General features: G+C 36.2%; 1 protein-coding gene across 1 annotated transcript; it reads left to right on the plus strand.

The window, feature by feature from the left end:
* The first annotated feature begins 1,951 nt into the window (after positions 1-1,951).
* Positions 1,952-2,840, plus strand: LOC124898907 (nucleolar protein 58-like). The gene is made up of 3 exons (XM_047413102.1): positions 1,952-2,232; positions 2,317-2,463; positions 2,627-2,840. The coding sequence occupies exons 1-3, from the start codon at positions 1,952-1,954 to the stop codon at positions 2,838-2,840; spliced, it is 642 nt and encodes a 213-aa protein (XP_047269058.1).
* The last annotated feature ends 12,065 nt before the right edge of the window (positions 2,841-14,905 follow it).

The following is a 14,905-nucleotide window of genomic DNA, read 5'->3' on the forward strand; positions in this document are numbered from 1 at the left end:
TAATCGATTCGTAGTGATGTAGGATTTTTTTCTTCAAATTTGGTGTTTTGGTTTAGTCGTGGTTTTTTAGCAACGAAATGTTGAATGGTGGGATAATTGTTGTTTGAAGAGTTGTTTTGGCACTTTGATTTGAACTGCAATCTGTTTTTGTCCATAGACCCGCGGTCTATCTGTAGACCCATGGTCTATGAAATGAGAATGTACTAGATTGAAATCAATTTTGAGACGCATGAAATTCTTTTAAAACTTGATTGCTAAAATAGTGAAAATTGAAATATTAATAGCTAATTAGTTTGATTAGGTGCTCTAGTATGATTTTTAGCAATTGTTGTGTTTTGATTTTGCATGCTGAATTTTGGTTCAGTTATTGTATGTTTGTGTAGTGAACTGTTTAATGGTGGGGTGTTTGTTAACTTTTTTAGGGGGGTTTTCATTTGAGCATTAAGTTATTTCTATTGATAGACTTGTAGTTTATGAACTGAAAATGAGAGATTTGTTCTTCAGGTGTAGATTGTGTTGAAAATGGGTAAAAAAATCATCATTCCTAAACGTAAAATTGGTACCGTTGGTAGCAGTAGAAAGAGAAGAGCTAAGGCAGTTGAAAATGTCTCAAAAATAAAAAAATTCAAGAGTCGGTGTCCGAATCAGATTTGGATTTAAAGGAGATAAGCGAGTACGTCGATTCTAGTGAAGATGTTGCCAAACGGAGTGTCAGTGGTGACAGTAAAGAGAGCGAGGGAAGTGGGAGTAATAGTGATGATGGGGATAATGATACCTTGTCTGTGCCATATCTTTCGAGGTGCATTTCTGTGGAGCGGTATGACCTTCGAACGATAATTGACGAAGTCGGATCTTTCCTGCCAGAGATATCAATCGGATAAAGAATGGCTGCTTATCGAGAATTTAAGCAAGTTCTTATCGACCAAGAATTGAAGAAAAGATTCAAGCGATCCTGTTTTGGACACCTGAGAAACCTACCGGAACATCTCAAGTTCAATGGGCAGTTGGTCCATTATTTGCTATTGCGATGCATTAGGAACGATAAGATATGTCATGAGATGTGGTTTTGCGTTAACAACAAGCCTGCCTATTTTGGGTTGAAAGCATTTTGTGTAATCACGGTTCTGAACTTCTCATCATACCCCAGTGAATAAAAAATGAAGAAGGTGTTAGCAAAGGGGGACAATTTTTGTTTTAAGGTGACGAAAAACAAAAATATCATGATGGCCAACTTGTTACACCTGATTAGAGGTAATAAGCCGAATGAGGACCAGAAGTTCAAGTGCTGTCTACTTTGGTTCTTGCACACCATGTTGCTTGCGAAAGATTCAACGAAGGTTGTCGATACAAAACTGATTCGAATGATCGATTCATTGAGTTTCTTCGAGAAGTATCCATGGGGGAAGGAGACATTTCAACTGACCATAGACTATCTAAAGAAGAAAAGTGACCTGAAGAAGCAGAAGGAGGTATTTGATGAGAAGCAGAAGGCATCCTATGCTCTATTCGGATTTCTCTGGGCATTCATGGTATCTACCATAAACCCTTTAGTGAGTTTATCCTAGATTTTCATTTTATTTATACTCTGTCATAGACTCTGAGTTAATTTTTTCACTGTTGTACTGCTTACAGATTTGGATCTATGAGGCCTTTCCTCATCTTGGAGAATTTGTTGAAAAATCAATGGATGAGCCCCTTCCCCTTTCCCCACATACTCAGATGACACACTATAAAAAGTGACAAGATAATCGAAGGTGATCCATTCAAGTATAAAGGAAAATTTACCGAGGTATGAACTTATTTTATATTATGCAATAATACTACTGCTGCATCGAATGTTATGTAATTGTTAATTGATATTTTATAGAATGTGCACCCGTACATCATCCCTACTATTCATGAGAAAAAAATAAATTACATGATTACGTTTGAGCCATATACGGACGAGGTAATGAATAACGTCCTTGATGGTTTGAAGAAAAAGTTAGAAAGGGTGACTGTCCTTACTTCAAATGAGGATAGTGATGAGGACGGGGATTTGGGTGGTAACCCCATTGGAGTATGCATTGGTGATGATGATTTTCTGAGCACCTCCAAAGATGCAGTGGGAACCTCAACCCCCGGGGATCTTCATAAGTGTGTCGCTGTGCTCGAGGAAGCGATGTTGGATATTGCTACTTATATCAGAGAGAAAAGAATGAAGAAAAAGAAAATAGATGAGCGACAACACGAGTGAGGTAACTTCATTCAATAATTGATGTTGTTAATGATTTTTAGCTTTAAATATTAGTAACACTTTGTAATATGATGATACAGTGCATGTGACCTTTGTGAATTGGAGAGGAATAAAGAACGAGAAAAAAAAAGAAAAATGGATGAGTTGGCCTCTGTTGTGGAAAAAGAGGAAAATGAAGAAGAAAGTTGGATGATGAAGAAGATAAGAGACAAGAAGAAGGTGGAAAAGTAGCAGCTACAGAAGCAAAAGAAAAAGCGGCAGCAGATGAACAAGAAGGCGAGAAAAAAGAAAAAACTGTTGAAGAAGAAGCTGACAAAGAAGAAGTTGAGAAAGAAGTAGTAGGTGAACGAAAAAATGAAGCTAACGAAGAAACAGCTGCTGCAGGTGAAGAAAGAGAAGAAGGTGTAAAGAAAAGGAAACTGAAGAAGCACCAGCTACTGCACATGCTGAAAAAAAAGAAGAAGAAGGTGAGAATGAAGAAGCAGCTGCAACTGTTGAGAAAAAAGGAGCTGAAGCTGACCCAAAAGATGTGGTCATGGACATTGTTGTTGAAATCAACAGTAACACTAGTGTTAATGAGGAACTTAGTAAAAAAGACATTTGAATCCTAAGCCGTTTAATGTGTTGTTTAATCATGGTGGTTATGATATGACAATTATTTTTATTCCTCAAATATGAAGGTTGAAGGATATGGTGGTAGGATATGATAATTATGCTTTTATTTTATGAAACTTTTTATGATTCTGCAGTGAATCTGTTTGTGTCAAACTGATTTGTGGCATGGAATTTGAATATGGATGGTGTGGTCATAGTTGGTACATTGTATGCTTGATATCATGAATGCATACTTAATATTTCATATACCGTATGCATAGTCTATCATTACCCTGGTGGTCAAATTTAAGTTGACGTGTTGTTTAATTGACTAAGATTCTATCAAAAATAGTATTAACATTATAGAAAAATAGAACTATTAATATTTATTCAATATCACTACATCCATATAGTTTTCCAAAGAATGAATACTAGCATTATAGCACATAACATCATTTTTAGTACATTCTCCCTTTCTTCGGCCAAAATCAATTTTTGTTTTAGTTGATCCCTCTTTATTTGGGTGTCATGTAGCAATATTTTAAAGTGATCCCACTGTTCTTCGACTACTTTGAACAAAGTCATGAGAAAATCTTTATTTTCTTTGTATTGTTGGAGCCTTTGTAGTAGATTAAATTTTTCAAGCCTTGAAAATTTGATGTCTCGAGTCCCAGACTCAATGTTGATGGACTGGTCGGAGGTGATAGCTCATCAAGCCATTTAAAAAATGAGCATGCGCCATTATCCTAGGAAAATAATAATAATTACATAATGATTAACTTAATTTTCTTTAAAAAAATACACACCTCACATTTGCAATTGCACAATTATAAAATTTGCGACCAGGATTTGAATCTGTGCGTGATGTCCACAAGACAGCCGTATTCCCACAATGACAAATTAAAGTATTTTTAGAATTGGATGTTTTAGATACTTGCGACATTGTAGAATTTTTAAAAACAAAACAAAGTGAACGAAATAAAATAATGAGGGATGAACACCTTACATATAAAGTATAAATGAAGTGTTAACATTGATGGCTTACAAAAGTAGCCATTTATTACCGTTTGAAAAGTCATTTTTCTTTTTATGAACTGGTGGTGACACTTAATATACTATTGTAGATCATGACCTATGTCCGCCATTCATTAGCTGGTCTACCGTAGACTTATACCTGTAGTAGTGCATCAATTGATAGCCTTATTATACGTAGACTACGTTGATCTATGTACACTTCTATTAAATTTATGTAGATAATAACATGTTTTGGAGATGCTGGAAGAGATTAATTAAATATAATATGATTTAAATGGATAATCACATGTTTTGGGGCTGGTGGAAGAAAATAATTTGATAAAAAAAGATTTATATAGATAATATTGGAGTGGTGGTGACACTTGATAAACCTTCGTAGATCATGACCTATGTCAGCCATCGATTAGACTGGTCTACCGTAGACTTACACCTTTAGAAGTGCATCGAATGATATCATGCTTATGCGTAGACCACGGTGATCTATGTACACTGTTATAGACCACCACTTGGATGTAGTTAAAAAAGGAATAAATAAATTATAAATAAATGTTGTGTGGATTTCTACACATGTGAAAGAGTGTAAACAAGTCACATAATCATATTAGAGCTTAAATAAATTTGGGGGGGTGGGGGTGAATTAAGGAGTGTGTGGATGGGTAGTGGTTGAACATTCAATATCATAAGAGTAATATTTGTTAAAGCACAAGAATGTTCATAATCCATCGTGCTTACAACTGTCTCTATCTTCTATTAACTTATGCTTTTTTATGATAGAATATGCCCCTCACAGAGCTAATGCCCGTAGAAATGATAACCAATTACCTCAGCCCGCAGATCCTTTGAATGAGAATGTGTCACATACAGAGTTTCGGACAGCTTTTTAGGTGCTAGCCTAAGCTGTGACAACTAATGTTTAAGGTAATCATCAGGCTTCAGTCCCACCTTAGCAGGATAGGTATTGAGCCACATCCAGGATTCGAGATTTCAAGAGAATGAACTTGCCAGAATTCTTTCGGTCGAAAGTAAGGACACATAGCTGTATCTTGATGAGGTGACGAAGATCACCCAAATTTTGCATGTTTCTAAAGAGGACAGTGTAGAATTGGTATCCTATAGGCTGGATGATATTGCTTATGATTGGGTGGTTATATGGAAGAAGAGTAGAGGGAAGAATACAGCTCCCATGACTTGGCAGATGTTTCAGGATGCGTTCCTAGACAAGTTTTTCCCACTTGAGATGAGGCAAGCTAAGATAGAAGAGGTCATGAACCTGAGGCAGGGCTCCTTGATAGTGATGGAGTATTGCCTCAAGTTCAACTAGTTGTCTAAGTATTCCAATGATCAGATGGTTGGCCCTAGGTCAAGCTTGAGTAAGTTTGTGACTGGTGTGTTTGGTTTAGTGGTTAAGGAGTGTAGGATTGCTATGCTCCACAGATACATGGACATTTTTAGATTGATGATGCATGCTCAGCAGATTAAGGTAGAAATCATGAAGGAAAGAGAAAGAGTAAATAAGAGGGCTAGGACAGGACAATTTGATCATAATCAGAACAGGTCTAGAAGAGGAAATCATTTGCAGTTTTAGAAATGTTCATCTATGCCTGTACCTTCTTCAGCCAGTGCTCCCGCACCCTAAATTAGGTAGGAATAGTGGGGTAAGTATTCTATGTCCAGATCTCAGAGTAGTGTGAGTGGGAAGCGAAATCATCCCTTATGTTTAAATTATGGTAAGCATCATGGAGGTAAATGTTTATTGGGACAGAAAGGCTGTTATGGTTATGGCCAGGAGGGTCATGGAATCAAGGAATTCCCATATTCTAGATAGGGAAATAGAGATGTTCATCCCCAAACTCAGGCTAACAGTTCACTGTCTTCTTTAAGTCTCCCAACCCCTCCTTAGGGTGCACATCCAGTACTGTTGGCTGTCAGTGCCAAAATAGGTTCTATGCTTTACCATCCCATCAGGAGCAGGAGCATTCCCCAGATGTTGTTACTGGTATGCTTCGCGTCTTTCATTTTGATGTGTATTTGTTGTTAGACCTTGGGTCATGTTTTTCTTATGTGACCCCATTAATTGCTGTGAATTTTGAGATAAATTCTAAAAAGATTCCCGGGCCTATCTTGGTTCTACCCCAGTAGGTGAGTCAGTTGTTGCTAAGCAAATCTATAAAAAGTGTCCTATCATTGTCCTTCATAAAGTCATGTTAACAGACTTGATAAAGTTAGATATGGTTGATTTGGATATTATTCTTGGTATGGATTGGCTCCATTCCTGTTATGCTTCTCTAGATTGTTGCACCCGAGTGGTGAAGTTTAAATTTTCAAATGAGGCAACCTTTGAGTGGTCCGGAAATTCAGTGTCTCTAAAGAGTCATTTCATATCTTATATTAAGGCCAGAAAGTTGATTTCCAAAGGTTGCATTTATTATCTAATTCGAGTTAAAGACACTCAGTCTGAGACCCCAACAGTTCAGTCAGTCAATATAGTAAGTGAGTTTCCATATGTCTTTCCAGAAGATCTCCCAGGGGTCCTCCTGATAGAGAGATAGAATTTGGTATTGGCCTTCTCCCAAATACTCAACCTATTTCTATTTCTTTATATCTTATGGCTCCCGCCGATCTTAAGGAATTGAAGGATAAACTGAAAGATCTTTTTGATAAAGGTTTCATAAGGCCTAGTATTTTTCCATGGGATGCTCCCATCTTATTCGTATGAAAGAAAGATGATTCTACGCGCAAGTGCATTGACTATCGTCATCTAAATAAGGTCACAGTCAAGAACAAATATTCTCTTTCTAGAATTGATGACTTATTTGATCAATTGCAAGGTGCTAGTTATTTTTTGATGATAGGCCTTAGATCCGGCTATCATCAGCTAAAGTAAGGGAATGTGATATTCCAAAGATAGCCTTTAGAACCCGTTACAGTCATTTTAAGTTTCTAGTTATGTCATTTGGGCTAACTAATGCTCCAACAGTTTTTATGGACCTCATGAATCGAGTGTTCAAATAGTATCTAGATATGTTTGTCATAGTGTTCATAGATGATATCCTCGTATACTCCCATAGTGAGGATGACCATGCAAACCATCATAGAATTGTCTTGCAAACTCTTAGAGATCATCAATTATTTGCCAAATTTAGCAGGTCTGAATTTTGGCTAATCAGTATCCTTTCTTGGTCATATTATTTTCGCTGACGGCTTTAGGGTTGATCCCCAAATGACAAAAGCAGTAAAGAATTTTCCTAGACCTATCTCTCCATCAGACATTAGGAGTTTCTTGGGTCTAGCTGGCTATTAACACTATTTTTCTAAGGGTTTCTGGTCTATCGCATCTCTTATGTCTAGATTGACCCAAAAGAAAGTTGAATTCCTATGGTCAGATTCCTGCGAGAAGAGTTTTGAGGAGTTGAAGACTCGACTCACTTCAGCCCAGTATTAGTATTACTTGATGGTATAGATGGTTTCGAGGTGTATTGTGATGCCTCTAGAGTTGGTTTGAGTTGTGTGTTGATGTAGAAAGGTAAGGTCATAGCTTATGCCTCTAGACAGTTGAAGCCTCATGAAAAGAATTACCCAACCTATGATTTGCAGTTATCTGTAGTGGTATTTACTCTGAAAATCTGGAGACTCTATCTATATGGTGTTCATGTTGATGTATTCACAGACCACAAAATCTTGCAATAGGTGTTTACTCAGAGGGAGTTGAATCTCCGTCAGAGAAGATGGTTAGAGTTGTTGAAGGATTGTGATATGAGTATGTTGTATTATCTGAGCAAGGACAATGTCGTGGCAGACGCCCTTAGCAGGTTATTTATGGGCAGTGTTGATCATATGGAGAATGGTAAGAAAGAATTAGCTCGAGAAGTTCATCATTTGGCTAGGTTGGGTGTTAGGTTGGTTGATTTAGTTGAAGGTAATGTTTGGGTTCAAAGCAGTTCTGAATCTTCCCTAGTTTCAAAAGTGAAGGAAAAAGAAGATATGGATTCTAGTTTGGTCAAACTGAAGGAGTTAGTTAAAGACCAAAAGGTAAAGGTTTTCTCCCAAGGGGGAGTTGGTGTGTTGAGACACCAAAGTAGATTATGTGTGCCTTGTGTTGATGATTTGAGGCATAGAATTATGGCTTAAGCTCATGGCGTGCATTATTCTATTAATCTCGGTGCTACCAAGATGTACCACAATTTGCGGGAAATCTAATGGTGGAGTGGTATGAAGAAAGATATAGCAGAGTTTGTAGTAAAGTGCACAACTTGTCAACAGGTTAAGGTAGAGCACCAAAGACCTGATGGTATGTTGTAAGAGTCTGGTATCCCCACTTGGAAGTGGGAAAAGGTGATGATAGATTTTTTGACTGATTTACCCCAATCGCGTCGTCAGCATGAATCAATTTGGGTTATTGCAGACAGATTGGCTAAGTCAGCACATTTCTTGCCAGTTCATATGTCCTATATAGCTGAAGATTTTGCTAAGTTATGAGTCCGAGATTTGGTTAGATTACATGGAGTTCCCCTATCTATTATTTCAGATAAGGGTACTCAGTTCACTTCGTAGTTTTGGAAAGCCTTTCAGAAGGGTCTTGGTACCCAAATCCATCTTATTTAAGCTTTTCATCCATAGACAGATGGTTAGGTAGAAAGGACCACCCAAACTCTAAAAGATATGTTGAGGTCGTGTGCTTTTAACTTGGAAGGTGGTTGGGATGAGCATTTTCCATTTATTGAATTCGCGTATAACAATAGTTACCATTCTAGTATTCAGATGGCTCCATTTGAGGCTCTGTATGGGAGGAGATGTAGGTCACCCATAGATTGGTTTGAAGTAGGTGAGGCTGCTTTGGTTTGGCCTGATTCTGTATTTGAAGCTCTGGGGAAAGTTAAGTTGATTAGAGAGAGATTGAAAACAACCCAGAGTCATCAGAAATCCTACGCAGATATGAGAAGAAGGGACCTCGAATTTAAAGTTGGTGATTTTGTGTATTTGAAGATTTCACCCATAAAAATGGTAAAGAGATTTGGCAAGAAGGGGAAGCTTAGTCCCCGGTATTATAACACCTCAATTTTATGAACCAAAATGCTACACAGTGATAATGACCCCAAAGGACCTCAAGCTAACCCATGACTAATATCTGTACCTGTATATAATATAATATATCATAAAATGTAGAAACATGAACATAAAAGGCCATAAGGTTCAAACTAAATAAACGTCTAATAACAAAATGTCTGAAAAAGGTATAACAATACCAAAATGAGTCACAAATGCTAAAAATAGTAAGATCTAAATATCTAATCTAAAATCTAGTCTGAAAGACTCTAACTAAACTGAATAAGGAGTTGAAGGAATATGTCTCCAACTAACTCTATCTAGAAACTAAATAGTAAATGTAGTAATAATCATATTGCCCTCAAATAAGAAGGATTCACTGCAAACTCTGAACACTGGAATACTATTACTGATCTGGAGCTCATACTTCTGAACCTATGGTGTAACATAAGAGAAATCACCATAGCGCAAATGCGTCAGTACGTCTGAATGTACTGAGTATACGAGTGAGGTAGGCTAAATGCAAAGGGCTATATGCATGAACAATGCAGACTAATATAAATGTGAGAATACATACATGCATACATAACTGTAACTGAACTCGTAGAGATACTGACTACTACGTCTGAGTACTGACAACATGAGTGTACTAATACTGAGATACTGAATAGATGAATGACTATTTTTGACAGTTTAAATTATAAAGAACTGGTCTGAATGACTGTGTCTAACAGTCCTGAAACTAAGAATTGATAGTATAAGTTCTGAGAGCTGGTAATAATGATAAAGTGAGTGACTATATCTGACAATCCAGAATCTGATAGAAATATCTAAGTCCTGTACTGTACTTGGGTTTACTCGGTACTAATTCCTACTCCCATCTGAAGAAACTGAACATGATTAACTGAACTGAACTGATTAACTGGACTGATACTAATGGTATTATTTAGCGGAGCTAAACTAAGTTGACTGAGTTCCCTTGACTGAAGGAATGTTTTGAGTTTTGAGGACTGACTGAGAGTACTAGAATTACTAAAATTTGCTAGGAATACTGTTGTTACTGAGATTTTTGAGATCACTGAGTACTGAGATTACTGAACTAGTAAGACTGCTGAGATTTTTGAGTTTTCCTAAGTCACATGATTGACTAAATTCTATAGATCATGGCTCGACTGAGAGTATCATGATAACATGACTTGGCTCTAGACCCACAGCTATATTTTTCGAGTACAAGTACCTCCAGGACTCGATGGAAGGAAACTAACACAACTTGACTTTCTTGATAATAAGAGTAGAGTCCATAATCCACAATATCATAAATAAGGGATTTCATACTAAGCATGATTCTCAACAATCTATTTCATGGAAGGGAATTTCATACAACATGTATATACTTGCACAGCTTTCAATATCATGCTCATTACATACTACAACCACAATCCATAATATCATAACTTGGGGAATTTCATAAAGTACATGGGTATTCTACATCTTGTACATCAGTGGATTTTGCAAGTAAGCATAGCATACCTAGTTCATGAGTAATCCAACAGTGTTCACAAGACACATTATCAATATGGATGACATTGAATCACAGAGGCCTATCATGAATCCTTCCCTTAGTCACAATTTAGCTATAATGCATGATTTCTAGTCTCTTAGGTATTTTATCAAACACTTTACATGCAAAACTTAGGTATAGGTGTAAATCATACAATTACTCATCATAAATAATCAAACTTACATATTTTCAACTCATATGATGTCATAGATTCATAATAACACATAAAGATTCTATCTTGGCATCATTAAACACACAAACATGATCAATAATCTATTCATAACATGAAAATTATAATATATAGTTTTAGAGAAGGGTTCTTGAACTTCATGGACGAAAGAAGTCCATGAATGAACACACGCATACCTTAGAAAGGAAACCTTGATGATTTGATGGAGAGGTTTTGGATTGGAAAACTTAATTCTTGATTATCTTGAAAAAAGGCTTGAATCTTTCTTTTGAGAGATGAGTTTGATAGAAACCCCAATCTTGTGGTTGAGAGCGTAAGAGAGGTTTTTTTTAAGATGCTTAGCTGAAGAAAAATGGGAAAAATTATGCCTCTTTAGGGTTATAAGTTGTGGGAAGTAAAGGGAAAAGACCAAAATACCCTTATGAAATAAATTCCCAATTGTTGAAAATAATAGCTGACGATATTTGTGGCAGGGCATCAAAAATGTGGTAAGCCGTAAAAAATATCATCACACATAAGATGGAATTGATGGTTTCTGGCTAAGTCTGATGACCTTCATGACAGGGCGTCACAAATATGGTAAGCAACCATGAATTTTGTCACTTAGGACCTGGTTTCTGCCTAAGGCTGACGACCTTCATGATAGGGCATCATAAATATGGTAAGCTACCACGAATGTCGTCACACAGGAGCTGGATTCTACCTAAGTCTGACAACCTTCATGGTAGGGTGTCACAACTATGGTAAGCTACCATGAATGCGTCACACAGGAACTGGATTCTACCTAAGGCTAACGACCTTCGTGGTAGGGCATGACAAATATGGTAAGCTACCACGAATGTCGTCATACTGTTTCCAGCCTGACATGCTGGAGTAAAATAGGAATAACTCTTTGCTTCGATATCAGATATAGGTGAAATTGGTATCATTGGAAAGATAATTCAATTCTATATATGTTTATAGGTCATGATCTTAAAAATTCCAAATATAATGACAGATATGATCATTTGAAGTTGACTATACCAATATCCTTCTCAAGAATTCAATTGGTAAGGAATGTTTTGATTCGTCTGATAGCTGGGAGTTATTTGAATACTTAATATACATCTCACCCACTCATAAAAATATAAAATAACCATAATGTACTATGCATGAGCTTGGTACATGGCTCTTATATTGGTTTGGAATTTTTGGAGTATTACAGGTATGTTGGCCCTTATAGAATCTTGAGTCGTGTTGTAAAAGTAGCTTATAAGCTTGAGTTTCCCACAGACTTCTCAGCCGTTCATCCTGTATTCCATGTCTCTATGCTTAAGAAGAGTATCGATGACTCCACCGTTGTAGCTCTTTTAGAAAGCTCAGATATTCAGAACAACCTTTCCTGTGAAGAAATTCCAATTGAGATTCTAGATTATCATATCCATAGACTAAGGAAAAAAGTAGTTCCCTTTGTTAAAGTTCTTTAGCGAAATCAGTCAGTTGAGGGCACTACATGGGAAGCAGAAGCAGACATGCGAGCCAAGTACCCTCATCTTTTCTTTGCAACCTCAGATTTAGCTTAAGGTAATACCCTTCCTTAATTTAGTCCTTTTCTAATCACAAATTCATCTATATAATCATTTTCATGTATGTTCATGCACTCACAAAATTACTCAGTATCTCAGAATGATTTAGATGTAGATATTCAGTTCATTTCAGTTGTGCATGCTATCTTATGCTCTCAGATTCCTCAAAAATTTCAGATTAACTAGTCATATTTGAGGATAAATGTTTCCAAGGGGGAGATATTATAATACCCTACAATTTTTCCTTGCTAAAACTCACCCCAAAAAAATGTCAAGGATTAGCTCTTAGAATAAATGATGTTTAATTGGTGTGGAATTATTTAGATTTGAAATTTTCATGGCTTAGAAAATTGAATAAGATTTCCAACGATATAAGATTTGCCTAAATTCGAAAACCGGGTAAGAAGTTATGGTTATTTAAAGTTCTAGTCGCAAAACACTATCATTTGGACCCTTACCGTATTGCGGAGAGGGCCAATTTCCCCTTTGAAATTTTTCAGTGTGACCTTGCAATACTGGCACGTCATGCTAGTAGTCAAAATGACAAACATAAGTTCTCCGTAATTATGACGTGTCACGGAAGAAGCCTATTTCTAGCTCGTCCAAATTCCAGTAAGCCACCACGGTGGCCACCAGTTCACAAAATGTTGCATTTTTCAGTTTCATTTGGGGGTTTAAAAAGGGCATTTTGGTCATCCTCCCAGCCTCTAGTCCATCTTAAACAAGAAATTTAACTCCTCCAAAGCATTTTACATTCACTTTTCACCAAATTTCTCTTAAGAAAAATCCTAGTTCATCAACTTCCTTCCCAAGAAAATCCAAGATTCCTCCATTAACTCTCTAAGATAATTCAAGATTGAGATTTTTCAATACAAGAACACTAAGAAATCATCTCCAAAGCATCAATAGAAATCAAAGATTTAGGCCTTTTATCAAAGATCATCAAATTAAGGTATATGGGGTTTGAACAAGGGTAATTCTTTCACCCTTGTACTTAAAACTTTATTTTAATTATAAATTTACTACAATGTATATGATTTTCCATGAAATTCAAGTTAGGGTTTATACATATTATCATTCTTTGCAAGATTATGAGATTTTCCATGATTTAGAAGTTGAATTACATGATTATATTTATGTTTCCATGCATATTACTGAAATTCTTAGATTTTAAGAGGATTTATGAATGGTTCCATTACCAAGAATGAATTTTGAGATGTTTTAATATGGGATTGATGCTTGGGTCAATATAACCCATTTAAAGATTGTTGTTTTAAAGAATTGTTGTGCTATAAACACCCCTTGATTAGAATTCTTTTAGATTATTGAGAAAGATTTTACCTTTTGGTCACAAAAAAATTATAAATCCACTTTACAGATTACAGATTCAGATTTCTTAAGATTTTAAGCATGATATTGGGAGTAGTATTTAGCATCGAGCGGGAAGTGTGGAATTAGAATTCCCTATCTTTCATAAAACTACATGCCACCATAAGTATAGATTTAGATTATTCCTGCTTCTACGTGGATGACTCAGATTATGATCACACAGATTAGATTGTTCTATTCCGATGGCAAGGGTAGAACAACCCTCACCTTACGGGGGCTAGTCGTGGGACACCATGGATTCTCACATGGTGTATATGTCAGTTAGAAGAACCTCCCAAATAGACGTTCCCTACTCTTGAAATAGTTTAATTGATTTGAAGCCTTAAGATATGTAGAATAAGTTTTTAGATTTCATTTAGCCTAAATGATTTGAGAATAAGAACAAGATACAAATTTCAAAACTAAGTGTAATGGCTCACAAGATTTAGATTAAATGTTTATTATTCATGATTTGACTTTCAGATTTTAGATTTCTCAAGCTTATGTGAGTCATATACATTTAGCATAAATGATATTTTCTATAAACTATGATGATATTGTTTACTTATTGTATGCACCTCCATATAATCAGTACATCCTCAAAGTACTGATCCACATATACGTCTATGTGCTACATTGTCTCATAATGTAGTATCAGGTGCTCAGTCTCAGCATTGACAGTGATTTTTGATCATCTCATCTACATCCCTATAGTTGGTGAGTCCTCATAGTTCGAGGACTTAGCTATTCATGTTTTAGTTTATTAGTAGATATTCCTTTATTCATTTCATACAGTCTGAGTGAGCTAGGGCCTGTCACAATGGCTCTCAAGACTCAGCTAGTAGATGCTTGTCGGACTACCAGATTCAGTCTTAGATATCAGTTATTGTATTCAAAATTTTCAGTATTTGACTAATCAGATTGATGAGATTAGTAACTTAAGATATATGTAGATTATTTAGATTTTTTTTTTGCATTTTATCATGATTTTATACTTATATTTCCCTATGATGAGATTCAGATATGTTTGAGGATAGCCAGGGTTAGCTCAAGACTACTTATAATTTAGAGCACCGTATGGCATCTTGAGAACTAGATTTTGGGGCATTATATTAGTGTGGGTTCCACTCATGGACTTTTGGGCCATGAAAAAGTTCGTATTAGAGCCCTAGGTTCATCGATCTCGTCGTACAAGAACATGTCTAGTAGAGTCTCCCGGAATGGTACAATGACGTCTGTATTTTTCTTTGAGAGGCTATAGGACACTTAGAAAATTCAAATTCTTCTTTCTTACGTGCTATTACGTGATTTCA

The sequence above is a fragment of the Capsicum annuum genome, chromosome 1, assembly GCF_002878395.1.
Source record: "Capsicum annuum cultivar UCD-10X-F1 chromosome 1, UCD10Xv1.1, whole genome shotgun sequence".
NCBI lineage: Eukaryota > Viridiplantae > Streptophyta > Magnoliopsida > Solanales > Solanaceae > Capsicum > Capsicum annuum.